A 27,363-nucleotide genomic window follows, 5' to 3' on the forward strand; every position below is an offset into this window, starting at 1 on the left:
GACCCACACATTGAATACGATGCTTAGGGGCGATGCATTCATGCTTGATTAAATTAAATTGTTAGCAATTGACAGGAACTTGTTCTGTTCTCATGCAGATAAGATACTCTGGTCTGTTGTAGCACCCTCTGATGATGAGTCCCAATTCTCTGGGACTGCAGAAGATGTCTCACACTCACATGCTGATCTGTGATCTCATTCCAATGCGAATAGCGCGAAAAGGCATGCAGCCTCTCCCTTGCTATAGGCGGTTTTTCGTCCGTGTCTCCGAGATCTTCAGCCATCGTCACATTCCCATTGGGACTCAGCATCAGTGATGAGCAGCATTCGTTGCGAAGATCAAAACCATCCACAAGGAAACGTGCCAATGGCGGCAGTTCCTGACTACGACTCCAGCCGCTTTGGCCTTTCAGCCAGCCACACGGGCCAATGAAGCTAGGCTTGTCTCAATAGCTCTCTGGGGGAAGCAGGGGTGGTAGCCAGTAAGATATAGCAATGTGAGACATGGCTTGAATGATATCCTAAGTAACGCGAAACTATTGATGCGCGGTGGAAATTCCAGAGCTGATGTCTTGATGGTTGCCGCAGCTAATAACGGATCGGACCTCGAATGCGGTGACGGGCCTAGGTGGGTAACAGAAGAAATGTTCTCTAAGGCTTAGGCTACAGAAATAAAGTAGCCTAAATGCTGGCCTAAGCTGGCATAAGGCGACCAGATTATTTCGTCTCTTATGCTTTCGGCGATCAATTCTTCTGACACCCTGCGGCGGGCCTCATCCCGTGCGGGGGTCAAGGGCGATTGAGACACGGCTGAACGATCTTCATGCTTTAGTCTGCTTAGTTGAGACAAACTAGGTGGTAGTCCTGGCAATTGAGATGCTGGGCAAGGGCTGAAAATGCATGTGCTGTGAGGAGTATGCGTAATGGTACATTGCCCATGTTCTTGGTCAGGCTATAAGAGGGCGATGTCTCCAGTCCGAACGGTAGTTGATGGATCCGCCTGCACCTTGTCGTTATCCAGTGATACCGTCATCATGTTGTTCAAGTCCATCTTCATCTCTTCCCTTGCGACCAGCGCTCTGGCCATATACCTCCCTGAGGACCATTATCTCGCCAAAGCTCCAGCAATCCAAGAAGGAAGCTGCAACTGCTCCGGTGACAACGTCCGATACAACAAGAGTCTCGCCAAAGATTACATCTGCGGTGACAAGCGCCTTGGTCCTAGCCGACTACCCACCAAGCTTCCCCTCGGAACCTTCGTTACTGGCTACGACCGTTTCGGAGGACTCTCTCCCAACGACTTCCTTGGCAAGTGGTACAACTCCACACAGGGACCCGACGGTCGCGAAGCAGGATGGATCTATCCTGAGAAGTACGGCTTTCATCTCGATGAGGAGAAACTTCCTATCAAGTCGAACATAGACTTGATGCCCGGGACACTTGTTGACCGCTTTGGCTACAACACAGGTAAGTAAACATGGTGCTCTGCAATTGACAAGATCTGACGAGTATGCGTAGGCCGCTACATCTCCCCTGCTACCGCTCCTTTCGCGCAGCGAGCGCTTCACCCCCAGAACCTCGATAACGATATCAACAAGGAATTCCCAAACAATTACCACGTTTACAACGTGACCAGGATGTTCACTGTTCAAGCCGGCCCTATTAGGCCCTGGTTCAGCCAGCCAGGCTTCGGCGTTCAATTCTTCCTTGGAAATGGTATCACCGTGAAGGATTATCTTGACAACGGGCATTTGGTGGAGCTCAAGCCATCCGATCTGGTCAAAGATAGAACTGGATGCGGCTTCCAGCGAGAGGACGATGAGTCTGTCTCCGATGAGCTGTAGATGTAGTTTCTGCGAAACTGTAAGCCACAGAGCAACAATCACAACAAGAATAGCAAGATTGAATAAGGTTAATTTTTGAACAATTAAAAATGGCGGTCAATTCGTAAATATACAGTGATAAGTAAAAATTTAGATCGAGGCTTCAGGGTTCTTGACGAAGCTCTCAACAGCGCGGGCCAGCTCCTCCAATCGCACCTCCCAGAACTCGCGGCGCTCCTCGTCAGCCTCAATACCGATCTGCGTTCTGCCATTTTCCACAAATGACACAACACGGGGCGGTGTCGCAGGCTCTGGGTGAGGAATGGAGTAATCGACGCGACACTTTGTTCCAGCAAAGGGAATTGAGTCGAAGAACTCTTTATTGAGGTGGTTCGTGAAAGATCCGTAGAAGGGAGTGTCCGCAGGCCAATCCGTGCATTCTCTGAGGACTTCCTGGAAGCTGAGAGTGGCGCGCTGGCTACCCTCAAGGGATTGACTTCGTACCGAGTCCAAAAGTTGCGATACTGTCAAGTTGGGCTCGAACTTGACACGGACAGGCTGGTACTGGTAGCAAGGGCCCATGATGGTGTCAATACCAGGAACATCGACGTCGCGACCGGATACAATTCCGCCAAAGGTAACATCTGACACATTGAGGTGCTGAGACAGGACCTTGGCCCAGCCTGCAGTTAGTAGCATCGCGTGCGTGGTGTCGGGCGAGGCTCCAGAGATGTCCACATCTCTCGTCATGAAAGCGGTCTTCTGCTGAGGGTCCGCAGCAGGAGCAATCTCGGTGTGCGAAGATCCTTGGAGGGTCTTGCGCCAGTACTCGACGTTCTGGGGCTTGACACTGGAAAGGTGCTGGATGTAAGTCTGGAAAGGCTCTGAAGATGGGATCTCTAGGCCTCGGTATTGAAGCTCGAGTTGGCGGAGGAGCTCTGGCAGAGAGACACCGTCGTATTGAGCGTGAGAGATTCGGATCATGAATGCGTTCTCCTTCTCGCCGCGGAGGATGAAAAGTCGGATGAAAGAAGAGCCAAATGCGAGATCAGTGCTGGTGTTGGCATCCGTTTCAGCAACCTGCTTGGCGGCAGCATCAATTGAGCCGTCGACATTCTGCTCTGTTACGGGAACCTTCAGGTCCTCGAGTATGACTTGTAGAGTTTGTCCTCTGTCCTCAACAAACACTGTTCGAAGTATGGGATGCTGCGAAACGAGGTATTGGAAGCTATCAACCAGGCGGGCAGTGTCGATTGATGGGTCGAGGTAGAGCATGTTGTATTGGACGGAGCTACGCGGCGCGTACACTGACTGCTTGACGTCGCCAGTTTGGGGTCCAGTGGCAGGCAAAACATCCTGGATCTTCCATCTCGAGTCTGCCAATTGAGGCTGGATAGTTTGAGCCAAGAAACTATCGACATCCTTCATACCAAGCAATGAAAAGGCACTGTACTTCTTGGCTGTCTCGTCGCCCTCTGTCGACACCTCAACCAGTGAGTTCGCCATGCCCCGAAGCTGCATGTTCTGGAAGATGCTCGCGACAGACAGACGGTAGCCCTCTTGTCGCAGAGCGGAGACCATACGCATCGCCACAATGGAGTCACCACCTAGGCGGAAGAAGTTGTCATCAAGTGAGAGCTTCTCCTCTTCGATTCCAAGGAATTTTGACCATGAGGCACGAAGAACGCGCTCCCTCGTGGTCAAGACAGTGGTGTCTGCGATGGTCTTCTTGAGAGACGCGAAAGCCTTGCGTAGCTCAACAACCAGAGACAAATTAACGTTATCGGCTACAGTGTCGAGCTTCTCAATGTTTGCTAAGTCTCCTAGGGGAATGCAGATTGAAGGGATCGCGTAAGGTGGGAGAGTCTCAACCAGGGCTTTGTTGAGGCCAATAATGGCGGTTGCAAGCTCCACAGAAAGAGCTTGCGACACAGGTAAGGAAGCATCGCCAGCTTCGACATCAAGCTTGAGCAATTGAGCGTCCTTGGGAGGAGTCTCTTTGATGAATGCGACAACGACAGGCGTCTGACTGCTCGAGCCTTTGGGAACCACTAGCCTGCTGACAGCCTCGACATTATTGGGAAGAAGGCGTTTGAGCTCCAGGTTGGTAGCGTTGAGGTCTACAACTCGACCATCAACGCTGGCCATGGCGTCTTTGCGACCGACAAAGACCAAGCTCATGTCATCGGCATATTTGACAAGATCGCCAGTGCGGAACAGTTTGCCCTGTCGACCTGGGTAGCCCATGGCGCCCTCCTTGAGCCATTCGGGCGTGTTCGCGACATCAGCTTCGTCGCCTGCTGCGACGCCTTCTAGAAGAAGTTCTCCGGTGCTTCCAAGTGGCATAAGAAGTCTTTCGTTGCCTGGCTGGACCACCCAAGGAACATATTGAATGGTAGGGTATTTGTCGCCAGTGGACAAGAACCTGGAAATCTCCTTGGGGGAGACAGGCGCTTGCTTGTTCGCCTCCCAAATCTGGCCAAGTTCCTCTTCGCTCAAGCATGTGAGCTCATTCAGCGAACGAGTCATATCACCACGGAGCTGGTTAATCGCCACCTCAAACTGCGACAGAACGCGCTCAACCTGCACGGGGCTCAATAGGTCCGAATCGAAGCTTGCCAAAAGGCGGAAACCGGTCTTTTGCATTGACACAGCCAGCATGAGAGGGTAGGAGTTGAAGTGCAGAGCTTCGAGAGCGGCATCGCCGCCGCGGAATGATGGAAGCTCGTCGTTCTCATCCGCAATCGGATCGGGATCTTGAGGCTGAACAACGAGGCCCATGGTGACCTCACAAGCAATCTGAGCGTCTTCGCTGAGTCGTCGGATGTGCTGAATACCAAGGTGTTCGTGCGCAGCGCGGGCGACGCTTTGTTCTTGAACGGCTCGAAGGAAGTCTTGCACAGTGGTAGTGCGATCAAGGCGAATGCGGACAGGCACTGTAGCGAGAATGGGGCCTTCAATCAACTCGGCACCAGGAAGGGGAATAGTACGGCCCATGAAGGTCTCGCCGAAGATAACATCGTCGCTCATAGAGTACTGAGACGCCAGTAGAGCCCAGGCGGCGCGGATGACAGTAGCGATGGTGATGTCCGACTTGGCAGCCTTGTCAAGCTTGATGAAGCGCTCAGTTAGGGAAGTAGGGTCGGGAATGTAAGATCGCGACGGCAGAGATGGGAATTGAGGTCCTGTAGCACCTGCAAGCTGTGTCTTCCAGTAATCCTTGCTGGACTCACGTGAGTCCTTGGCGAGGTATCGAATGAAGTGCTTGAACTGAGCAGGTCGAGAAACTTCCTCGCCCTTGTATGCAGCGCGCGCATGCTCAACAATGAGATCCGTTGACCATCCGTCATAAATAGCGTGGTGAGCTGTCCACACGAAGTAGCGCTTGTCAAGGGCCTTGTTGGTGACGATGAAAAAGCGAGATAGATGCGCGCCAGGCGACATGGGCTCCTTCTTGTCCTCTTCAAGGAAGTCTTCTAAGCTGGAGTCAACCTCCTTCCAATCGAGAGACTCGTTGATAACGACCTGCATGAAGCCATGCTGCTTGAACTCGACGATGCGTGTTCGCAGGATTGGGCTTTCCTTGTACACGACATTCCAAGCTGACTTGAGTTTCTCAATAGAACTGGAAGAAGGAATGTCGGCGATGCGCTGCGCGACATAGTTCTCCTTCGATCTCGTGTAGAAAGCCATGTGAATCTCCTGCATAGGCGCGCAAGGGTAAATGTCCTCAATTGCGCTGACACCACACCTAGATTGCTCGGCAGCCTCAGCGCGCAACGCATCACGGTCCATACCATCCTTGAGTAGTGAGAACTCGGGAATCTGCATGTCAACGCCCTTGCTGCTGTCGCCCTTCTGCATAGACTTGGCCATGTCGGAAAGGACTGGGTAGTTGAAGATATCGGCCACGGAGAGTGTGTAACCCCAGTCTCGCACGATTGGCACAAGCTTCATGGCGAGGACTGAGTCGCCGCCTGACGTGAAGAAGTTGTGCGTAGTGCTGACTTGTTTAGACTCGAGACCGAGAAGGCGACACCATGAGTCGCGCAGGAACAACTCAGCTTCAGATTCTGGTTCGCGAATCTCGGAGCTCTCGTTTGCAGCTGCGGAGGCTTGCATGGTGGCAGAGATCTTGGCGCCGAGGGCACGCAGCGACTTGCGGTCAATCTTTCCAGATACAAGATACGGGATCTTGGAGAGAGTAATGTATTGTGTAGGAACCATGTACACAGGAACAACCTTGGACAGCTTGTCATTCAACGACTCGAGGGCATCGCGGAAACGAGGCGCGTAGTCAATCGGGCGTGCATCTCCATCATCCTTGGCCTCACGATCCGCGACGAAAGCGACAAGCATCGACTCTTTGCTCTGGTTCCGTGGTGCGATGATCTCAGCGACAACTTCAGCGCCTGAGGGCAGTAGGTTCTTAATGTGATGTTCAATCTCGCCCAGCTCGACACGCTGTCCGCGAAGCTTGATCTGAGTATCCTTGCGACCGACAAAGATGAAGCCTTTCTCTCCGTCGGGGTCGTATCGAACCAAGTCGCCTGTCTTGTAGAGACGGCCTCGTCGCCCTGGGATATCGCCCGCGCCCACGAGGAGGAATTCGGGGTCATGGATGAAGGCCTCATTTGTCTTTTCAGGATCACCCAAGTATCCTTGACCAACGAGAGGGCCCTCGACGAGCAACTCACCAACTGCACCCACTGGAACAAGCTTGTTGTGGTCGTCAGGATCAACGAGCCAAATGCATGCGCCAGTACCAGGACCAATACTGACGTACGGCTTGCCGGCTGCGCTGGGATTGACGGTACATCCGATCGTGCATTCAGCTGGACCATATCCAATGACAATTCGCGTATGTTGACCCCAAATCGCAATGTCGCCAGCTGAGCAAGCCTCACCACCGATTCCAAGACTGTTCAGTGAGGGGATAATGTCGGGGTCCAAGATACGAGCGACCGAAGGTGTGATGTTGACCATGTTAACTTTGAGGCGCCGGATCGCGCCGCTCAAGTCATTCACACGATCCATGTCTGTAGGAATGCAGAGACATCCACCACGAATAAGGGTGCATAGAATGCTGTCAATGCTGACATCGAAGGCGTATGAGGTAAAGTCGAGCGATCGCGATGTACTGGAGTAACCAATACCTGTACTTCGGGCGAGCGCGCTGGCGGTGTATGTTTCGTGGGAGAGCATGACTCCCTTGGGTGTTCCGGTACTTCCAGATGTGAATATGATGTATAGAAGAGACTCGGGTGGTACTTCAGGCAGTTTTCTGAGGGGATCTTCGATGGTCTTGTCCAGGAAGTCAATGGTCTCCATGTCGACGATGACATGCTTCGTCTCGGGCGCGATCTCGGATGCATATTTCGCCTGGTCTCTCGAGGTGAGAATATGCGTCGCTTTGACTTGCTGCGCCATAACCTGTCGTCGTTGAATAGGCTGGCTCGGGTCCATGAGCACGAATGCCGCACCCGCCTTGATAACGCCCATGACACCCACTGTCGTCCACCTGGACTTCTCGAAGCACAGCGGGACGATATCGCCATTTTTTACGCCGAGATCAATAAGATGCTGCGCAAGAAGCGTCGAAAATTTATCCATCTCCGCGTATGTAAGGTCGCCATCCCACGAGCAAATGGCTTGCGCATCGGGTCGCCATCTCACCTGCTCGGAGATCAAGGTGTGGATGCACATCGGCACTGGCGGGGGAAGGTCTTTGTTCCAGTTCCATACCACGGACTTGTCAAGTTCGCCAAGTGGTAGCACGGAGCTTAGTATTGAGTCGGGGTTGGTGAGGGTTGTGTTGAGGACTTCGACGAGGGCTTGGGCGAAGTGGTTCGCGAGAAATTCTGCGCCGAGGGGCTCGCGCCAGGTTGGTCGGAACCAGATAGTATCTTCTTCTAGCGTCGCTTGTATTTGGACATTTCCCTATATCACACACTCCATTAGTTCGTGAGGGATTGTTTCTGAAATGAGAGACGCACCCAGTTCACGGAAATGTCACCATCCTCGGTGGCCTCATTGACCAAGTCACCAGGCGCAGCTTCATCATTGAAGAAGAACCTGCAGCCCTCCGTCTTGACCGGTCCTTGAGACTGTAGCTGTTGCTGTAAATATGTTCTGAACACTTCTAGCTCTGATGCGACAGAGTTGCTGCCCTCCCATTGCAGCTTGGCTGTGTTGAGTGTGAAAGTGCGACATGTGGTAGATCCGATCTCGCTCAATCCCCAAGAAAACTCGACATGGTTTCCGTGGTTATGTCGGTACAGAAGAAGCGACCATGCTAATAGTAGGATCTCAAGCTCGTTGCTATCTTGTCCGTGGTGTTTGCGCAGAACGGGTACGTCATAACGGACACCCTTTGCTTGGGGCTTCGCCGGTGATTGAAGCTCTGTCATTGTGAATCCTATCTTTCTTTCAAGATGGTCGGCTTCTGCGCATGAGTTATTGTCCCAATAGTTCAGGATTTGGGCAATATTGTGCTATTTTGCAATCGTGTATGAGGCTGCAGATACAATTGTGCGTCCGTAACTGTCGCGGCTTCACATGAACACCTCCACTATTTTATTGTAGGCTTGCACGCAACTTGACATGCAGCAACCGCATTACGTATCGAAAGAGAGCTTTTGTCCCTCTTGCTCTGTATAAAGCGCATGTGGGGGGTCTGGTCTGGCCGGCGCGGGCAATGCAAGGACTGGGACGGTACCTTTGAAGTCTTCCACGCCCAGTATTGAGAGTGCCGTTTTCGTTTCAGGGTCCCTCTCCAGGGATATCATCATCGTGGGCGACTTCGGAGGGTGTCCATTTCGGAGCTTTTGTCGCCTTCCATTTGCTGATCACGGCACGCTAAGCCGGGCGTGAATCGAGGTACAGGATGTGAGGAGATGAAGATGATGGTGGATGACCCACGCAGAGATGGAGCTATGCGCGACTGGGTTAGCGAGGCGAGGCAATTGAAGAAAGATCCTGGCATACCGTTGGAAGAAGCTCCATCACGAGACGAGACTAGTGTGGGCTTTGAGGAAGTTGGGAGACGTGGTGGGCGGCTTCGGCATCGAACTTGGGAAGGTGAATGAAGCTGCCAGGCTGCTTCCTTATGCGTAGAAGGGACCAACGTTCGCATCAAACGGCTTGCAGTGCGAAACATGGGTTTGAGACATGCCCAGGTCACCGGTAAAATGATCATCCACCTTCTTCGTTCGTGCATTTAATCGTCCGACAGCTGCAAAGCGACCCTGACACTGTCACCTCGTTGTTCGCTCAAGTCGTCGACTTGCAGCCTCTTCGGGCCTCCACTGCGCTGCACCATCGCAGCCCAAGGAAACAGGGTTTCATTCTGTCCGTTACTATACGGCAAGTAGTAATAATCGACACGCTGGCGGGGGCGTGATGCGAAGAATAATGGAGATGAAGCCGAGGCGAACTTTTCTGGTGGGGTGATTGATAAGTCCATTATCTGATCTGATTAACAAGGATCGGGACCCTAACAAAAAATGGCGTCACACCAAAAAAGCCACCAAGTCCAAGGAGCTCTTTTTTCTTCAAATGCCGGGTGTATTTTCCCATGGATGCTTCATACGGCTACTGCTAGCTTGGATCAAATGACATAAATGCAACCAAGTACATGAATGACACGAAAAGAGAGAAAATGCCTCAACAGTCATGGTACTGACAGTTACTGCATCCATTAGTCTACAGCTTGCTGTCCACCCATCTCGGACTCCTCTTCTCCACAAAGGCCTGCACGCCCTCATGGAAGTTGTGTCCATCCGCCATGACAGCGTCCCATGTCTGACGATGTACGCGCACCGCATTCTCGGCGCTCCCATGTTCCCAGCCTGCAAGGATACCCGCCCGAGACACAATCACACTGTCGGGGCTGTTGCTGATGATAGCAGCCGCATACTCGAGGGCCTTTTTCACCACTGGCCGCTCCAGCACGTCGCTATCCGCCGGGGCATCTTCAGTGATAGCATTGAGGATGCCAAACTCGCGGGCTTCTGCAGCGCTGATGCTGCGTCCCGTTAAAGCCATCTCTGTCGCTCGGTGACGCCCAATTGTCCTGGCTAGTCTCGGCAAGGAACCCGCATTAGCGACGACACCAATCTTGGCCTCGGGTAGGGCAAACACAGCGCTCTTTGCAGCGACGATGAGGTCGAGGTTTGCGATCATCTCGAAGCCGCCTCCCATAGCCAAGCCATTAACTGCAGCGATGATGGGCTTCTTTCCGCTCCTGCGCGAGAGGCCGCCAAATCCCGTCAAGGGCGGGTCCATCGGTCGCTTCTCGGGTATGCCATCTCTTTTGCGCTGGTTAATCTGGTTCCATTCCTTGAGGTCCATGCCTGCGCAGAATGCTCGTCCAGCGCCTGTCACGATGGCGCATCGAATGGAGGGCTCATTGTCGTACCATTCCCAAAGAGCTTCGAGCTCATACTCTGCGTCGCTGGTCATGGCATTGAGAGCATCTGGTCTGTTAAAGACCACGAGCATAACATGTTTTGCTGGGAATGAAACGATGCCATAGTTTTGTGGTGGTGGCTGTTTGTTGAACGTGTGCTGTGCCATAGTGAATGAGTCGCTGTAGTAGTGGGTTACAGCGCTGGAAAAGTTTGTCTCACGAATCGTTTATGTGCTCCAACAAAATGCATCCGACGATGGATCTTTTCTTACGCGGTTTATCTGATGAAGCCGAGGGATCTCAATGGCCAGCATCATTGTGATAATTTCTTCCGATCAGATAAAAACGGCGCGATGCAACCCAAGCCGGTGCTGGAGTTCCCAAAGGGACAGCTCCCCAAATCCTGGCTGGTTGATCTCCGATACACCCCCCTCAGCACGCACATGGCCCGGTCATTTTTGGCGTGCAAGCTACGGAATGAACCGTTTGAAGAATCTAATCAATCACATCTGATAACGAGGATCCATCGCATCACATGCTGCACGAGGCAATACATTTAATGATCGTGCATGATGCTAACGCAGCACCGAGATCGGGGTCCATCGAACTGGGCCCAACAGAGTTTTTCACGGAAGCTATGACGCCCAACTTGAGAGCTTGGAGATGATCAGCAGTTTGGAGTCGAGGAGGGCTGGCCGACAGAGACGACAAAGACTCGTTTGCTCGTCCGGTAGTACCGTGGTTTGCAATGACAAAGCTCTTCGAACATGGCCGCACAGAGCGATGACAGTGACTACTCTTACGCTTCACATGATCTCACATTCTGCTGTTAATGCAGGTTGGTTTGGTGGCTTGCTTTGGACTTGGCTAACACACATTTCCCGGTACTACCGGTAGTTGAACCAGCCCTCTCGACCTCGACCGCGCTTCTCCATCCTCCCGAACACGAATTGCTGCCAGCCGAACAAACAAGAGCGGAAAAGTCGCTGTCCACTGAGATATTAGTCCAGAAGGCGCCAAGTGGTGTATCCCAGACACGAGTGGCTTGAACTGTGTCCTATGTGTGCTGTACTCGGTATTTTGCCGGGCGCGACGTGTTTCTGGGCATTCTGGTCCGGTTTGCAAAGCCTCAGCCAAGAATGCACGTCCGGCGCATGCCCACTATGCTGCACAAGTAGATAGTACAGGTTTGCTCGTCGCGCCCATCCGTAGGAAAGCTTGGTCTAAGTTAATTGGCGTCGACACAAACACTTAAGCTCCAGGTTGAAGACCAATTCAATTCCTCGCCGTCGTTGCGACGCGTCAAGCTGTGGCAGCTCGTCGCGAAGAACGTCAGGTCCATGCAATGCTGTGCCTGAACAGTGGCATTGCGCACCATACATAGAAATGATATATTGGTAGAGAGGCGCTCATTCAGTTGTTCGGAACGTAGTCGATTCCATAGTTCAAGATTCTGACGACCTGCTAGCTAAGTAAATTTATACGCGTCACGGTATAGAAAGCAGGCTTCTCGTCTGTACCAAGCAACAGAGATGTGTCAATTTGAAAGCTTAAGGCGAGACCGCATATATTTACGCACGTTCAGTAATTACTTCTGGTGCCTCTGTAATTTGCGGTTCGTGAACCTCGTACACGGTGATTCTGTTCTGCTCGGCGCGTTGCGATGCGGTCAAAACACGAGGCTTCGCAAAAAGGCTGATCGCGACCAAACCCAGTGTGAAGATTCTTTTCTCAATATGAAAAGTTCGGGCATTAAGACAAAGTGTGAAGCAAGTCAATGTGTCAGGGTACCTTCGAAATATTTCGCTGTCTCTTCAAGCATTGTCCAAGCAACCTCATTAAGCTTTCAAACCAGGATAATACCCATAACTGCATTTGGGCGAGTTTCGGAATTATTTTGTAGCTTGAGAATTCCTCATAAATACTAAAGACAATCTATAGTTTGCTTCTTTTCCCAGGTCGCGTGGATGAACCAAATGTCTTGTGTCAACATCGCCATGCGACACTTACCCTAAGCCTTCACATGAGCCCATCGGGCCTTGACGCCATTGCCCATCGGGCAGCTAGCCATATCAATCTAATCTTATCAGATGCATAGCTGATCCATAGTCATGATCAAAATTAGCACTCAACAACGCCATTTCTGCACTGGTGGAAGCCAAGCTGCGGCGGCATGTCACCCAGAGCAGCCACCAAAACAACCTGGAAGCTAAGAATGATGCATAACTTGGCTCCATTGCCACCCGCTTTACAGCGCGTCTGACGCAGAACGGGTCTTGCGACATTTCCATACCGTTAGATCCCAACATTGAGTAATTGGCACTGAAGCTCCAATGTTCCAGGGTCGCGATGAGCCTGGTTCAACCTCTTGTGGTCTCGAATCTCATTCCATCTTGAGGTGCAGCCAGACAAGGTGGAGCCCAAGAAAAATGCCAGAGCCCACAGCAGCTCCTTGTGGTGCCTTAATTAGCGCACAACTCGCCCACTTCGGTCAACTTTTAGCGCAGTTCCAGTGGCACCACCACTGGAGCCAGCGGGTAATCGGCACAAACCGGGCATCCATTCATGGATCCAGACATTCATCCATGGATGAAGCTTCATGTTACAATACAGAGACTCCCCTACGTAGGGCGGCTGCTTTCCCGCGGCTTCTTTATCCACGGTAGGCATCGGACAAGTTTACCGTCTCTGGTACACCGTTGATACACAGGATCTTATCTGATCTGATTGGGTCTAATACGAAGATTGGTCCAGTAGGGGTATAAATAAATGAAAATAAAAATCTGGAGATGTGAAAAAGATCCAATGCTTAGCAGCAGTCACACAGCCAACAGTCAAATCACCCAACATGTCTTCAGAACCATTCCAACAAAAGTCTCCAATCAAGATTAGGCTGCCTGAGCCTTATCTTACGACATACTATCTCGAGCGCACAGCTGAGGGAAAGCAGTCGTTTCGTCTACGCAAAGATGACTCCGTGAAGGAGGGCAAGCCTTTCCCCAAGGCTCTTCACGGTGATGACTTGGTCTTCTCCAGCATTCCAATTTCAGAGTCCGATAAGATTCCCCATTCTGATAATCGCGAGTATGCGCGCGCGCGACGAAGTCCTGTGTGGTCGTTGAGCTGGGACAAGCAGACTCCTACCCTCGCCCAGGCCTGGATGTTCCTGTACACTTTCTTCGCGTACACTTTTGATGTAGAGCAATTCCGTCTCCGTCTTGAAGGCCCTGGTGCCGAGGAGCTGAAAAAGGCTCTTGTACTCTCTATGGTGGCTATCAACATGCCCCAGCCTCCCAAGGGCGTTGAGCCTGCGCCCAGCACAGGTGTTGAGGTGCTCATCCTGCGAAGCGCCTTCTGGCAAGGATGTGCTTCACCATTGGGCCAGCAGCCTATCTGGCTTCCTACCTGGAACTCCGCCAACGTCGTGCCTCATCTTGAGTATGTGATGACACCTACTTCCGACGTCACTCTTCTGCGCCACCCTCGCCGAACACCCAAGCCTGCTGCCGGTAGCTGCTTTTACAGCCGCTACATCCCATCACTTGACGAGCACTTCAACCTCGTCGCTCTCGACTATGAGAACCCCGAGCACCTGGGCCTGTTCAACACATGGCAGAACGACCCTCGTGTGGCAGCAGGCTGGATGGAGACTGGTACTCTTGACGAGCACCGCACTTATCTCAAGAATATCCACGAGGACCCCCATCAATTCGCCGTGCTGGGCTACTTCAACGACATCCCATTCGCCTACTTCGAGCTGTACTGGGCCAAGGAGGACAAGATGGGCCAGCACTATGCCTCGCTAGACTTTGATCGCGGTAGGCACTCGCTCGTCGGTAACGACAAGTTCCGAGGACAGTATCGTGTACTGGCTTGGTGGCCTAGTGTTATTCACTATGAGTTCCTTGATGACCACCGCACAGAGAACGTTGTCGGTGAGCCTCGTCTGTCAAGCGAGAATGTCCTCAAGTATGAGATGATCTTTGGTCTTCACCAGGACAAGTGGATGGATCTGCCTCACAAGCGATCCAACATGGTCAAGGTTTCTCGTGAGCGCTTCTTCCAGATCTGCCCCTTCAACCAGGGCAAGCCTCGTATTGCAGGCACGACATTTGGCTTTGAGCCCAAGCTGTAAATAATGACGCAACGTGTTTAAAAGCTGGTGGATGGGAAATTCTCATAGCTGGGGAAGAGTAAATAATGATAGCGAATTTTGTACATAATTGATCAATCACAAAAGCATTGATGTATACCTACATTCTCTTGGCGGTGACTCAAGACCATAGCGCACAAGCTCGAAGCAATTCACAGTTGCAACTCAGAACGGGAATAATTCTGCCAAGGCGGCAGCCAAGCAGTGATCCGATCTTGCCGATCAGGAATGGATGGATCGTTCCTTCGCACGTTTTGCCAGGGGAGTGTTGCATTGTCAATCTCTTGTTCGATCATCAACGTCACCAACAGACGAAAGACTGCATGTATTTGAAGATCCGAGCCCATTGATCTTGCCTCAATCTCGAGTACGCTCCGCCGGGCTGCCTGTCCCACGAAAAGCGCTGTCCAATGCCCTTGTCAGTCCAACTGAATGATCCCCAGCGCAATCGGGGAAGCACAGAGACAGTAGCTGGTAAAACAGGATTAGCGTAAGAGGACCCTTGACTCAATACGGCTTCTCGTCTTTGTTCCCATTACTAGTGTGAACAATCTTGCGAAAATTGGACGAAAATGCGCCGCTTGCACCTCCCGTCATTTAAGCTTGTTTAAGCGGAAACGTGTGTCGCCTCCGGAGGCTTGCAGTGCTGTTGTCCGAGTAAAGAATGCATCGCTCCAATGGAGGGTCTTCTCGTTAGATGAGTCTCGCAAGCCCGGTGGAGTGACTTCTCCCACAAACCGACGCGGCGGCTTGAGCGGCTGAACGGGACCCCTGGTGAGGAAACTTGGCCTCTTGTGGCGTTTTGTCCGCTGGCTGTCATTACACGAGGGAGGTCAGATGAAGCCTCTTGACCACAAAGGGTCATGGCTGGTAGGGCTACCGTCGACCGAGCAATTTGTGATGGAGTTTCTAGAGGCATTATTGATGTTTTGTCAAAGTGGACAATTGCTACTGGTGAAGTTGAAGAATGTAAGTTGTTTTCTTAGCGTGCCAAGCTCGGAACGTCGCCAGCTACAATGCAGGGTTTTGCTCAGGTTCCGACGTGTTGGTTGAGGGTTACCAAAAATCGCCTGATGAAGATCCTTGTCGTAAGGTGCCAAGATCATGTAGTAGTTTGCCATGAAAATTGGATGGAAAAGGCAAAGGATGAGATGAGGACACCATGAGAGCAAGCGCGGAAGCTCTCCTGGCTCTACAGACAGACCCGCTGCAAAAGCGGAGGTTGCAGTGAGTCGCCTTGATCATTCCATCAATCAGTGAAACGTCAACCAAATGATCCCTGACGTGCATTTGATCTGATCCGAAATGCATCATTCATCTCTATCCCACTCTCCGTCCATGGACGGACAGACCAGCAGAAGGCAATTGCGCCCGAGGAAGTAAAAAAAAGCGCAATCATCACACGATCTAATCGATCAATCAGATTAGATAATAAAATCTCTTTTGTCTCGTGAATGTCCCTTGTCCATGCTTCTTTGCCCACGCCATCTCCACTCACAAACCGGCTACTCGGCGTTCGAGGCCTGTACTAAACAAAGTGGCTGCAGCCCGCTGGAACCCTCGCGTCCCGAAATCTCCAGTCATTCTGCTTGCTCCTGCTCCTCGCCTTCGACTTCCTCTGTTGGTTCAGACTCAGTCGGTTTATTTCCCTAATGTAGCCGATCTCGGTGGATTCAATAGTCTCTCCTTTGGCCACCAGACCTGATCTTATCTGATGGAGTTTGTATGGGTCCTGAGCTGAAGGATGATGTTGAATCCAGTCTAGTTAGAAAGCACCCTTGTCTGAAGGACCTCTTTTTTATTTTATTTGCTCCATTTGTTTATGTATAACCATCTGCTGTTCCCATTTGAGTTTCCCTTTTCCTCCTTGTTGTCTTCCCAAGTTTAAGCTTAATTGATACCCCCAAGACAAAGATCACCATGGGCGTTCTTGACAAGTTCCGCCCCAGCAAGGGCAATGAGGCTGAAGAGCCTGTAACCGTTACTGCCTCTGTTAACGAGAAGGACCAAGAAGCTGGTGTCTTCCCTGATGATGGAAGCAACAGCGATGCCGTTACTGAGAACGCGCAGCATGGTGTTCAGACCGTTGAGGCTACCACATTGGCCTGGAGCAAGAAGGCCCTCGTTGGAGTCTTCATCTTGTACGTTCTTTATCCGGTAATAATTGAAGATCTTTGGACTGACACCTTTGTAGCATGTGGTTGATCTACCTCACCAACGGTTTCCAGGGCCAGATCAACAACACTCTGGTCCCTTATGCCAGCAGTGAATGGGAGTCTCACTCTCTCATTCCCGTCATTGGTGTTGTCGCCAACTGTATGACTGCAGCCGTCTACATCCCTCTGTCCAAAATTCTCGATCTTTGGGGTCGTGCTGAGGGTTTCCTCCTCATGGTTCTTTTCGCTACCATTGGAATGATCATGATGGCTGCTAGCCACAACCTCCCTACCTACTGCGCTGCCTATGTAAGTCATTGACTTTTGTCCGCGACAGTCTTCAATTGCTAACCCCTCTCAGGTCTTCTGGCAGGTTGGCTGGTCCGGCTTGACCTACAGCATTGATGTTATCACGGCCGATTCGACACAGCTCAAGAACCGAGGTCTCGCATACGCTTTCACCTCGTCTCCTTACATGATCACCGCCTTTGCCGGTCCCAAGTCTGCTGAGGCTTTCCTCCGCAACGGTGACCAGTGGCGATGGGGCTTCGGAACCTTCTCCATTGTCCTCCCTGTCGTCGCCGCGCCTCTCTACGCTCTTTTGAGATACAACCTTCAGAAGGCTAAGAAGCAGGGTCTTCTCGCCCGTGAGTCCAGCGGCCGATCGCTCATGGAGAGCATCAAGTGGGGTCTTGTCGAGTTCGATGGTAAGTGAAGTCTTGGCTCAATACTCAGGATGCGCGCTAATTGTTGCAGCTGCTGGTGCGTTCCTTTTCGCTGCCGGTCTCGTCATCTTCCTCCTTCCCTTCTCCATTGCCAGCATGGCTCCCCAGGGTTGGAACACCCCTTACATCATTGCTATGATCGTCCTCGGCGTCGTTCTTCTGTGCATCTTCGGCGCCTACGAGCGCTTCGTCGCCCCTAAGCCCTTCCTCCGATTTGATCTCCTCACCAGCCGCACCGTCATTGGTGTCTGCCTTCTCGACTTCATCTATATGATCGCCTACTACTGCTGGAACAGTTACTTCACCTCGTTCCTTCAGGTCGTCAACAACCTTCCTCCTTCCGAGGCTGGATACGTCAGCAACACCTTTGAGATCGTCTCTGGTGTTCTTCTCTTTATTGTTGGTTACAGCATGCACAAGACCGGCCGCTTCAAGTGGCTCCTCTGCGTCGGTATTCCTCTATACATCTTCGCCCAGGGTCTCATGATTCACTTCCGTCAACCCGGCCAGTCCATTGGTTACCTGGTCATGTGTGAGGTCTTCATCTCAATTGCTGGTGCTACCTTCATTCTGTGCATGCAGGTCGGTATCCTTGCTGCTGTTGAGCATCAGTTTGTTGCTACCGCTCTTGCAACTCTGAGTGTTACCGGAAACATTGGCGCCGCTGTCGGTGGTACCATCTCTGCTGCCATCTGGACTAATACCTTCGAGGCGAAGCTCTCGGAGTATCTTCCCGCTGCCGCCCAGGAGAATGCTGCTCTCATCGCCGGAGATCTTGACAGCCAGCTGGCTTATGAGATGGGCAGTCCTGAGCGCCTTGCTATTCAGAAAGCATACGGCTATGGACAGGCTAGAATGCTTGGGGCAGGAACGGGTATCATGGCTATTGCCCTCGTTTCGTTGTTTTTGATCAAGAATTACGATCTGAGGAAGATCAAGCAGACCAAAGGCACTGTTTTCTAAGCGATGTTGGAGTTTTCGTCTTCGGCATCCCCAGAATGCTGCGACACCCGTGGCATTTTAAAATTATGGTGTAGTAATGTTGAATGATGTATAATTGATGTTTAATTGATGTCAAAAGTGTCGATTTGTCAAGTGCGCCGTGGTGGATGTGCTCTCAAAAAGTGGGAATAGTTACACTTGTTGATGCTTAGTACCCAGTGTAATAAAATGACGGGACCACACATGTGGTCTCGGAACCAGTATGAACTGCCGAATTACTTTTAACAACGACTCTTGTGCAAGATAATAGCCGCACTTCTTGTGATGTCGTTGGGTGGTGACAAAGCTGAATTGAGCTCAGCAACTTGACTGTACTCCGATGCATTCCCATCTCAGTCTCTCACCAGCACGTTGTGACGCCACGCTACTACACATACAAGTGCGCTTCAAAGAACTGTATTGCCATTTCTATTTAATTCTTTATATCTTTCCAAGAATGAATTGCATAAGACTCTGCTGAAGACCTGTGACAGCGACACTTCCATGATCCTCACCTTCAAACTCGCGCGTCCAAATCTTCTTGACACTTGGACTCTTCTCCAATCGCGACACCATAGCTTGTGCGGTTTCCCTCATTTGATCATGTTCGGCGCAGTTCTGTCGCTTCCACCACTCCTCATCCGTTTCCTCAGGCTCCCTCACCAAATCGCCCTTACCAGTACCCCATGTGAGCGCCAGTGAGAATGGAGGGTCAACAGGCTTGTCGCGTGCAAGGAAAGTCTTCTCGGGCTCGCGGATCAAGAAATCCTTGTTCCACCAAATGACGGGGCTACCGATCAAGTAACTGTTAAAGAGCTCGGGTTCTGTGAACATGGTGTTGAGAGCGAAGATGCCACCATAGGAATGGCCGTACAAGGCCTTGCGACCGGTGTGGAGATTGGCCTTGGGGAAGAGCTTCTCCTCGACATAAGGCATCACGTCGGCCTTCATCCAGTCAAGGAATTGCTCAGCTTCACCGAATGAAATGTCGGTGCGAGGCTTGCCATGTCTGTCGAGAGGCATGTCATACTCGTCCGCCTTGGGGGTGAGATCTGGACCACGACGGAAGTCATAGACATATTTCGAAGGCGGATATCCTATGCCCACTATGACGGTCCTTGTGCTATTCAAGTATTCCAAGCGCCGAGAGACATCGACAGCTGTGAAGAAATAGGCGTTTCCATCAACGAGATAGCTTTGTGGTTGTCAGCTTACAGCACTGTAACTGTGGTTCAATTGGAGATGTACTCACACCAAGTTGACCTTCTCATCCTCGGCAGCAACGCGATCCTCGCTCCAACACAAAGGCCATGCTACTTGAACAAGGTAATCGCCCCTCTTAGTCTTGGCAAGCCACTCAAGAGTGTTAGGAACACGAGCGTGCCCATGACTGTGTTCAGTCGCCATAGTTCTGTAAGTGTTTGAGAGATGGAAGAGGCTTCGTGGTGGTGATAGCGATAGCGACAATGATGGACGAGCTCGAGTGAGACAACGTAGCATGGATGACATGCAGCAACAGACAGTAGGCTAGTCAATGGATGAAGACGAGTCAGAACTCAGGAAAGGATCTGATAAACGAAGAGGAAGATCTGATAAAAACGCGCATTGCTTTTGCACTCGTGGGTCTCTTTATGTCACCAGCGTTGGCGGGACCAGACTCCACTGTAGCCCAGAGCATCGTTGGCTGCTCGCGGGGCCACTGCCCACTAAAATTTGTAGATTTAGGCGGTTGTGTTCGGCAACGCGTTCACTGGAAAGCGTCGAATTGCGACCGGGTCGGGTCGGGTTGAAACTGCATGATGTATACGCGCAAGGAGGACTATTTGTCTTTCCAATGTTCCTCATCATCAACTTCCAATGTCCAAAGGAAAGGAGATTGATATCTCAATTTAGGTAGTCTATGATTTGTAGCTGTGGGCGTGACCCGAACTCCGGCAAACCTACTGCAAAGTTCAGGCGCCAAAAATAAGTCGCCCAAGAGTCGGCCTAATTTTGCATAGGATTTCCACATTATTTCGTCTCTTATGCTTGCGACGGCAGTCATTTCTGGGACCCTGATGGAGATGTGACGACAGTAAAACTAAATATTGTATGATATCAGGGCTTTGAAGAGCTCGTGGAACAATATCGAGCCGAAGATTTGAGCTAGATGTCGACTGTAACGACAATGAGGTATGGAATTGCACCTGAGCAAAGTCTTGAGGTCGGGTGGACGTTTGGCTATGAGACAGCAGATGTGCCAATTGAGGTGATCTCAACGCATCAAGTCTAAGCTCGAGCTTCTATATGATGTGACGAACTTTCTCTTTATACGTTAATTCTGGCTCTTTTTATCGTCACGAATCTCCGTATTTATACAGCATCACAATGCGACCGCTCTCAATTAGGGATGAGAGTTTGACATACAGCCTTCCCCAGCGAAGGTCAACCAACAATTTACTTCAAGCCACAGGATTCAATTGAGCGACTTGGGAAGTAACATCAATGAACGAATTTATAGCGAACGACATACCCAAATAAGAAGCAATAACTCTTCACTTGTATGACGGATGTACAACAAAGCTCTCTCCATAACGTCGTGAGGTACATAGAGACCAAGACTGTAACATTCTTCAACAACAACCCTTGGTGAGATGGCCGAGTTGGTTATGGCGCCAGGTTAAGGTTAACCTTAACACCAATTTCCTGGTGGAGCAATCCTCCTGGGTTCGAGTCCCAGTCTCATCAGTTCTCTTTTGCCCTTTCGACAAGGCGATATCTTTTTGTCAATTGCTTTGTAAGTCTGGATGTTCCAGAGGTCGGAAAGCTGGCGCTGTCCATTCCATGGTACGTAGTGGGCGTCGCCTAAGCTTTTTCTCGCAATGGTCAGTCAATCGCGACGCTGGAGCTAATTGTCCTCTAAGTTTCAGGGCACCAAAATAAATAACCTAAAGTTAAGTCAAGCTTTGCGTAAAATATTGTCTAAGCTATTTTGTCTCTTATGATCGATCTTGTCGCTGTGCAGAGCGTCGCGACTGGGGAGAATCTGTGAGAACCAGGCCAGAGGCCCATTCGAGGTCGAGTTTTGATCCAACGTTTAAAATACAGACTTTAAATACCTGTTGCGATGATCTACGGGGTACAATCACAGGATAAGAATTTGACACATTTTTGAACAGATGTATGTAAGAATCGGGCTCCGTCATGGAACGCCCTCTAGATGGTCTATCTCAGAAGTAGTCTTGCGACTATAGTTTAAAGTTTGTACATGATAATGGAATGTCCAACTTCATCGTCCGCTTAAGCGTGACGCTGGTGACGGCGCTGGCGCTGGCGCAGAGAACGTCTGCACTTGGACTTCTTGGGAGGCTTGTAAGATCCGTCGTTTCCGCCATAGGTAGGAGGGAGAGTAGGGCTGTTGTCGCCTCCGTTGTTACCATCGTTGGAAGGCAGGGGAGTAGCGGAAGGAGGAGTAGTGGTGTTATCACCGTTGCCGCTGTTGTTGTCGCTACCGTTGGTAGGAGGAGTGACAGGGCTAGAGTCACTTCCACCAAGAATCTTGGAGACAGCGTGCTCAGCAGCAACCATGATGATAGCCTGGGTGTTACCAGTGGGGAGATCGGGGTGGATGGAGCCATCAACAACGTAGAGGTTCTCAGTACCCCAGACCTTGGTGTTGGTGTCGACGACACTGGAGGACTTGTCGGTACCCATGATAGCGGTTCCGACAAAGTGAGAACCACTGATGTACTCAGTCATAAGGCTCTCGGCGGTGACGTTGCTGGCCATGGTGAGGGTGCTGTTGGACTTGGAGGTCATGTCGATGATCTTCTGCATGAAGGTCTTGACAGCCTTCTTGTCAGCAGCATCCTTTAGGTAAGGCTCGCCAATCATCTTGGTGGCGCCAGAGCTGGTGACCTCGAGAGAACCGCTGGAAGTAGCACCGTGGGTAAGGTAAACCTTGAGCTTGAGAGTATCATCACCGGCGGGAGCGCAAGTACCCTGGACGTATCGCTCGACGCCATCGTCGCCCATGACACTGTCCCAGAAGATGAAGCGCTGGCCGGACTGGGCGAGGAGACCGTTACCCTGAGCGTAGAGGTCGATGTTCTCCTGGCTGGGCTCAGTGATCGCAGTGTCGGGGAGAGCAGGCATGGCCGTCTTGGTCTTGACCTTGACAGTGAAGATGGGGTGGTCCTGGAGGTTCTCACCGACGGGAAGCTCGATCCACTGGTCCTTGGGAGGCATGGTCAAGCGCTGGCTACCGCTGGCAACAGTCTCAATCTGCTTAGCAGGACCGATACCAGAGTTGACGAGAAGACGGGGAGTAGCGAGAGCACCAGCAGCGAGGATAACACCACCGCCGGACTTGACCTTGATGATCTGGCGGGTAGCAGGACCAGACTGGATCTCAACACCAGTGATGTCCTTGCCCTCACGGACAACGCGCATGACCTTGGTCTGAAGCATGAGCTTGAAGTTGGACTCGGCCTGGGCGAGAGGAAGGTAGTCACGGACGGGTCCAGCACGCTGGCCGTCGGTGATCATCATAGGAGGGTGGGTGAAAACGGACTTCTTCTTGTCGGGCTGGGCAATAGCATCGACCTGGCTGAAGCCGGCACCGGAGAAGAACTTGCTGAGAACATCATAGGCACCTTGGTCGACGTACTTCTGGTCCTTGGTGGGGGTGAGGGTGCCGGGGGTGCGCTCGTAAAGGCGGGCGGCGGCGGCCTCAACATCGCTGTGCTTCCAGCCGGCGGGCCACTTGTCATCGAAATCGACGGCTTGAGGGCGCACGAACATCATAGCATTGACAGCAGTGCCTCCGCCAAGAATACAACCACTCATGCCAGCGTTGTCGGTGCAATATTCGTCGGTTTCCTTAGCGGTAGTGAGGTGGTAGGCCATAGCGGGCACATCATACTGAGTGGTGCTCTCATTCCACGACATACCGGCTTTGCCTCCGCTCGAGAAATAAGAGGCCTTGCCCTGCTCAAGGAGCAGAACAGACTTCTTAGACTCGACGAGACGCTCGGCAACGATAAGGCCTGAGGCACCAGCGCCGACGACGATGTAGTCGTAGGTCATGTTGGAGATAACAGTGGTGAAATTGCCAGTAGCAGGGCCAGAGCCAGAGCCAGAGCCAGAGCCAGAGCCGGGAGAAGCAACGGCATCGGAGGCCATGGCAGCCCAGGTCTCGTAGTCGGCGGACTGAGCAGCAGTGCTGTCGATAGAGAAGCCACCGAAGCCAGCACCGTGGTAGTTGAGAGCAGCAGAAGCATCGCTAGGATCATCAAGGGCAGTTGTGCTGATAGCGAAACCCATAACAGCACTAGCATCAGACACCTTCCAGGTTGTGCCGTCGGTCTTGATGCAACCCTCGCAGAGGAAAGTGAAGGTGAAAGAGTCGGCGCCGACCTTGACACCCTTCTCGATAGGCTTGATCTTGACAGTGTCGTCATCCAAAACATCGGGGTTGACGTATCCAGAGGCCTGACGGACGGATGTGACGATCTTGCCATCGGAGGGCTGGGCAACGACGAGGAGCTTACCCTTCATGAGAGAGCCCATGGCGACGGAAGCATATCCCTCAGAGATGGGAGCGATGATCTGACCAATGAAGTCGGACTTGGGGTTCTTGGGCAGAGCCATACCGAAGGTGAACTTGCTGCTCTTGTCGGACCATTGCTGGAAGGTGATTCCGGTGTCCGCATCCTTGTACTCCTCGGAGAGTGCTGAGGCTCCGATCATCAGCGAGGCCGCTGAAAGAAGGGTTGAGAAACGCATGATGGCGGCGTTTCCAAAAGCTTAGGGCGTAGAAAGTGTGTATATCGGTCTCAAAGAAAGTGGTTGGATAAAGAGTGGACGAGAGGTGAAGATACACAGTAGCAAATGAACGTTGGCAACCAGTGCCTGTAAAGAATGAATAACTAAAAAAAGAAAGAAAAAAAAAAAAAAGATAGATAGACCAAGCTAGATGGAATGCACCAAGATCTCAAGAACATTTTGGAGGTGATCTGTCAGGCTGTTATATACAGATCCTACCAAACAAATGCCGTTTGCCGCGGAAATTCGCTTCCGAACACTCGGGACCGTTTTTGCAAACATGGAGAACGGTATTGGTGGCTTAATTCGCATCGGCCAATATTTCGCTGGCATTGTGGAGGAACAAGAACGATAATGCCTGATCTACCCACACGAGCCAGCATCTTGTTGCTTCAGGTTGTTTGAGATGTCGAATTCCTGCTGTGTAAGGTCTTCTCTCCTATTGGCTGTGGACCTGGTTTCAGGTTGACGGTCCAGACCCCGAACAAGGTAACAGAGCCTCGGTGGACCCCCGGTACTTCTTATTCGAAACGACACCAGGGAGGAAGATTCAACAAGGGTAATTTTGTGCCTGGCAGGATCAAAAGGATCAAAAGCTGTTTCGTTCGTTTGTTTCCGAGGGAGATGGCCTTGCAGTCAATTGCCGGGGCTCAAGGGATCTTCAGGAACAGGCAGTTTTAGGCGAAGGTTTGATGATACTTGAAGAGCTTCTTCTAAGTTTATGTCGTCTTGGACTAGGGTTTTGACATTTTATATAAGCATACACTTAACTGACTAACTACCATAGTATAGAGTAGCTATTCAGCTATGACTGTAGCTTAAAAGGAGGATCTCTCAGGAGCACGTTAGGATTGTCGGCCAACTCGTGCGACTGTTAGCGCGATTCAGACCGCGTCACTGCACTCAACTGAGATTGAGCTTTGGTAAAAATGCATGACTCGTAGCGCGAAACGACCCTTTGCCTCATTTTAATAATGCAGTACAAACAAGTCCACCAGCCAAGCCGGGAGAATCTCCACCTGTCAAACTTTACAATTCTTCCACAACACATCGATCCCACTGCTAATTGCTTATCCGCTTACTTATCATCTCAAGTCCTTGGTTCGTTCTTCCGCGGCTGCGATCCACTCTCTCAATCTCGATTCGGATCGCGCTTTCAATCCGACCTTGAAAGGTTTTGGGTCAGTGGTTAGGGATGTGGGCACCGCGTTGCATTCAATTGCATCCATGATTGCAATGTCCTTCTTTTCCTTGGGTGGCACGATTTCAAAAGCTGTGATGAGACGGATGAAGGCTGTGTAGAGTTCGCGATTGGCCAGGTGAGAGCCGGCGCACATTCGCGATCCGGCACCGTATGCGTAGTGAGGTGTTCCGATTTCTTTGTCGTCGATATATCGTTCAGGGTTGAATTCATAAGGATTAGCGAATCGCGCTTCGTCGTAGTCTGCGGCGTATGCATTCTAGAAGACCCGTCGTCAGCTGCCAAGTTCTTCACCGGAATGGGAATCAGATCAGATGGACCAGGGCAGGGCAGAAAATGACAAGGCTGTGATCTAAAGTGCAGGGCTGTCGTAATTACCATGAAGAATGTGGTCCCTGCGGGAATTGTTGCACCCTTGTACGGGATATCCTTGATATTAACCCGCGGGAGACAAATCGGGATAACCTGTGCCACCGGATATCAGCCCAATGATCATTTCGGATACAAGCTTTGCCCTTACCGTCCAGAATCGCAGAATTTCCTTGACGAGAGCTGTGATATAGGGTACTTTCTCCTCCAGTAGACACTTCTCCCATGCTTCGCCGTTGGGATAGACCTTGTAGATTTCTTCCAGAGCCTTGGCTTGGATCTCTTGGCCATGGGCCGTTGCCAGATACGCTATACCCATGATCAAATTGCCGGGCACTGTGTCCAATCCTGCAGACACCATTGTTAAGCAGATAGATTTGATCTCAGCTTCGTTCAATTTTGCTTCTGGGTCCTTGAGAATATTGCCGGTGATACATGGTTTGTCGGTTCCCTCGGCAATGCGACTCTTCAGGTTGTTGAGTAGATCAGTAAGATACTTATCCCGTCTCGCACGGAATTCTCCAGCTGAATTATTCTGTGCTCCCCATAATCGTAGTAAAGGTACGTAGTCCTGCCAGTTGTTGCTTGTGGACCTGAAGTTGGAGATTTCCCGCTCCACATGGGTAATCTCGTGAAGTAGCTCACTGTTCACATCCTCATCAATGCGGAATCCGTAATTGAGCGTCAAGGATGTGTTGAGCGCAAACCGAGCAAAGTAGGGGGATGGGTCCAAGTCCTTGGTCCCCTTCTCGCAATCATCCAAGAGCTCCTTGATGCTGACGAGAGACTCGAGGTCAAGAATCGGCATGTAAGACTGGGTGGCAGGGCGATTGAGAGCAGTTGCAGCAGCCTTTCGGCGGTTTTTGCAAGACTCATCCCAAGGCGAAGTGCCGATAGTGAAACCCTGAGATGTTGAGACTACTGAGTGGAATGTGTGGAACATGGGGCGGGAGATCAGCGCTGACTGGTGAGTGATCCAGAAATGCTTGACCGCATCGTAGGAATTGACGTAGACGACGCGCTGGGAATGTTAGATACGTGAATGACTTCTTTCTGCAATACTTACCTTGGTACCAAGTCGTGTCTGAAAGACTGGACCATACTTTGCAACCCATTTCTGCGCAACCCTCGCATGATCTGTTCCCAATTGGAATAGATTGCCGAAAAGAGGTACACCAGGAATCTCAGGAATACCTTTGATCTTGGGTTTGTCTGTCGAGTTTGCTAACCTATACAGGAATAGCAAGCCGATGAGGACCGTGATATAAAGTACTTGTTCTGACATCGTGAGAGCATAACTTGGGGAAGAAAGATTACATGCTGGGCAAACTTGTCAGCTCTTTATACAAATAATTCATTCCGACAGAATTCCGACGACAAGACTACAACGTGACCTGTCTTCCCCTCAGTCCCTCAAATGCTCGGGCGCGATCTGCAGTTGATCCCCATGTTTATACCCGAGTAAGCGGGGAAGCCCGTGCCGGATCCGACGACAACCGTGAATAAGACGCTTTCTATTGGTTCTTTTCGTTCTTTCTGGAGTTGTCCACGCGAGGTCAAGTTGAAGAACCTGATTCAGTGCGTCGCATTGACGGTTACGATTTACCCTGTGTATTGCCGCGGGCATGAAGACCCTACTAGAACCACTTTCTAGATTCAGTAAATAATAGACATAGCCCTGCAAATTTGCGGACGTATAGTGAGTGATGGTCCATGAGAGAATTCGCTTATATTTGTATG

General features: G+C 51.2%; 8 protein-coding genes and 1 non-coding gene across 9 annotated transcripts; 4 read left to right on the top strand and 5 right to left on the bottom strand.

Annotated features, from left to right (window-relative positions):
* Nucleotides 1-1,034: 1,034 nt before the first annotated feature.
* On the top strand, nucleotides 1,035-1,844 carry B0J16DRAFT_323953 (uncharacterized protein; the record flags this gene model as incomplete). The annotated part of the gene is made up of 2 exons (XM_046125801.1): nucleotides 1,035-1,467; nucleotides 1,519-1,844. The coding sequence occupies 2 exons, from the start codon at nucleotides 1,035-1,037 to the stop codon at nucleotides 1,842-1,844; spliced, it is 759 nt and encodes a 252-aa protein (XP_045978834.1).
* A 64-nt stretch (nucleotides 1,845-1,908) lies between these two features.
* B0J16DRAFT_182487 (uncharacterized protein) lies at nucleotides 1,909-8,421 on the bottom strand. The gene is made up of 2 exons (XM_046122644.1): nucleotides 7,820-8,421; nucleotides 1,909-7,763 (listed from the first exon to the last, which is right to left on the bottom strand). The coding sequence occupies exons 1-2, from the start codon at nucleotides 8,231-8,233 to the stop codon at nucleotides 1,974-1,976; spliced, it is 6,204 nt and encodes a 2,067-aa protein (XP_045978835.1). The 5' UTR covers nucleotides 8,234-8,421; the 3' UTR covers nucleotides 1,909-1,973.
* Nucleotides 8,422-9,286: 865 nt separating this feature from the next.
* Nucleotides 9,287-10,648, bottom strand: B0J16DRAFT_182514 (ClpP/crotonase-like domain-containing protein). Its single transcript, XM_046122645.1, has one exon. It carries the CDS (start codon nucleotides 10,398-10,400, stop codon nucleotides 9,528-9,530), a length of 873 nt encoding a protein of 290 aa, XP_045978836.1. The 5' UTR covers nucleotides 10,401-10,648; the 3' UTR covers nucleotides 9,287-9,527.
* Nucleotides 10,649-13,034: 2,386 nt separating this feature from the next.
* On the top strand, nucleotides 13,035-14,474 carry B0J16DRAFT_348712 (acyl-CoA N-acyltransferase). The gene has a single exon (XM_046128785.1). The coding sequence runs from the start codon at nucleotides 13,082-13,084 to the stop codon at nucleotides 14,366-14,368; it is 1,287 nt and encodes a 428-aa protein (XP_045978837.1). The 5' UTR covers nucleotides 13,035-13,081; the 3' UTR covers nucleotides 14,369-14,474.
* Nucleotides 14,475-15,945: 1,471 nt separating this feature from the next.
* On the top strand, nucleotides 15,946-18,494 carry B0J16DRAFT_348714 (major facilitator superfamily domain-containing protein). Its single transcript, XM_046128786.1, has 4 exons — nucleotides 15,946-16,527; nucleotides 16,581-16,851; nucleotides 16,904-17,249; nucleotides 17,299-18,494. The coding sequence occupies exons 1-4, from the start codon at nucleotides 16,307-16,309 to the stop codon at nucleotides 18,228-18,230; spliced, it is 1,770 nt and encodes a 589-aa protein (XP_045978838.1). The 5' UTR covers nucleotides 15,946-16,306; the 3' UTR covers nucleotides 18,231-18,494.
* Nucleotides 18,495-18,689: 195 nt separating this feature from the next.
* On the bottom strand, nucleotides 18,690-19,655 carry B0J16DRAFT_388319 (Alpha/Beta hydrolase protein; the record flags this gene model as incomplete). The annotated part of the gene is made up of 2 exons (XM_046131735.1): nucleotides 18,690-19,443; nucleotides 19,501-19,655. 2 exons carry the CDS (start codon nucleotides 19,653-19,655, stop codon nucleotides 18,690-18,692), a joined length of 909 nt encoding a protein of 302 aa, XP_045978839.1.
* A 1,220-nt stretch (nucleotides 19,656-20,875) lies between these two features.
* Nucleotides 20,876-20,975, top strand: B0J16DRAFT_t277. Its single transcript has one exon. It is a non-coding gene; the product is annotated as a tRNA-Leu (tRNA).
* Nucleotides 20,976-21,527: 552 nt separating this feature from the next.
* B0J16DRAFT_364695 (uncharacterized protein) lies at nucleotides 21,528-24,125 on the bottom strand (the record flags this gene model as incomplete). Its single annotated transcript, XM_046129957.1, has 2 exons — nucleotides 22,897-24,125; nucleotides 21,528-22,863 (listed from the first exon to the last, which is right to left on the bottom strand). Exons 1-2 carry the CDS (start codon nucleotides 24,012-24,014, stop codon nucleotides 21,528-21,530), a joined length of 2,454 nt encoding a protein of 817 aa, XP_045978840.1. The 5' UTR covers nucleotides 24,015-24,125.
* A 643-nt stretch (nucleotides 24,126-24,768) lies between these two features.
* B0J16DRAFT_309966 (cytochrome P450) lies at nucleotides 24,769-27,017 on the bottom strand. The gene is made up of 4 exons (XM_046124938.1): nucleotides 26,690-27,017; nucleotides 25,775-26,644; nucleotides 25,633-25,719; nucleotides 24,769-25,513 (listed from the first exon to the last, which is right to left on the bottom strand). The coding sequence occupies exons 1-4, from the start codon at nucleotides 26,906-26,908 to the stop codon at nucleotides 25,139-25,141; spliced, it is 1,551 nt and encodes a 516-aa protein (XP_045978841.1). The 5' UTR covers nucleotides 26,909-27,017; the 3' UTR covers nucleotides 24,769-25,138.
* Between the last annotated feature and the right edge of the window lie 346 nt (nucleotides 27,018-27,363).

Source organism: Fusarium flagelliforme, assembly GCF_020744385.1.
Source record: "Fusarium flagelliforme strain FIESC 12 MPI-CAGE-AA-0113 chromosome Unknown B0J16scaffold_7, whole genome shotgun sequence".
NCBI classification, from domain to species: Eukaryota; Fungi; Ascomycota; class Sordariomycetes; order Hypocreales; family Nectriaceae; genus Fusarium; species Fusarium flagelliforme.

Coding starts and splice junctions, on each gene's coding strand:
- B0J16DRAFT_348714 (XM_046128786.1), top strand. CDS start 16,307: ATGGGCGTTCTTGACAAGTTCCGCCCCAGCAAGGGCAATGAGGCTGAA. Junction 16,528..16,580: donor CTCGTTGGAGTCTTCATCTT/GTACGTTCTTTA, acceptor ACACCTTTGTAG/CATGTGGTTGATCTACCTCA. Junction 17,250..17,298: donor GGGTCTTGTCGAGTTCGATG/GTAAGTGAAGTC, acceptor TAATTGTTGCAG/CTGCTGGTGCGTTCCTTTTC.
- B0J16DRAFT_348712 (XM_046128785.1), top strand. CDS start 13,082: ATGTCTTCAGAACCATTCCAACAAAAGTCTCCAATCAAGATTAGGCTG.
- B0J16DRAFT_309966 (XM_046124938.1), bottom strand. CDS start 26,908: ATGTCAGAACAAGTACTTTATATCACGGTCCTCATCGGCTTGCTATTC. Junction 25,720..25,774: donor AAATTCTGCGATTCTGGACG/GTAAGGGCAAAG, acceptor CCGGTGGCACAG/GTTATCCCGATTTGTCTCCC. Junction 25,514..25,632: donor CAGGGACCACATTCTTCATG/GTAATTACGACA, acceptor CGGGTCTTCTAG/AATGCATACGCCGCAGACTA.
- B0J16DRAFT_182487 (XM_046122644.1), bottom strand. CDS start 8,233: ATGACAGAGCTTCAATCACCGGCGAAGCCCCAAGCAAAGGGTGTCCGT. Junction 7,764..7,819: donor GTGACATTTCCGTGAACTGG/GTGCGTCTCTCA, acceptor TGTGTGATATAG/GGAAATGTCCAAATACAAGC.
- B0J16DRAFT_182514 (XM_046122645.1), bottom strand. CDS start 10,400: ATGGCACAGCACACGTTCAACAAACAGCCACCACCACAAAACTATGGC.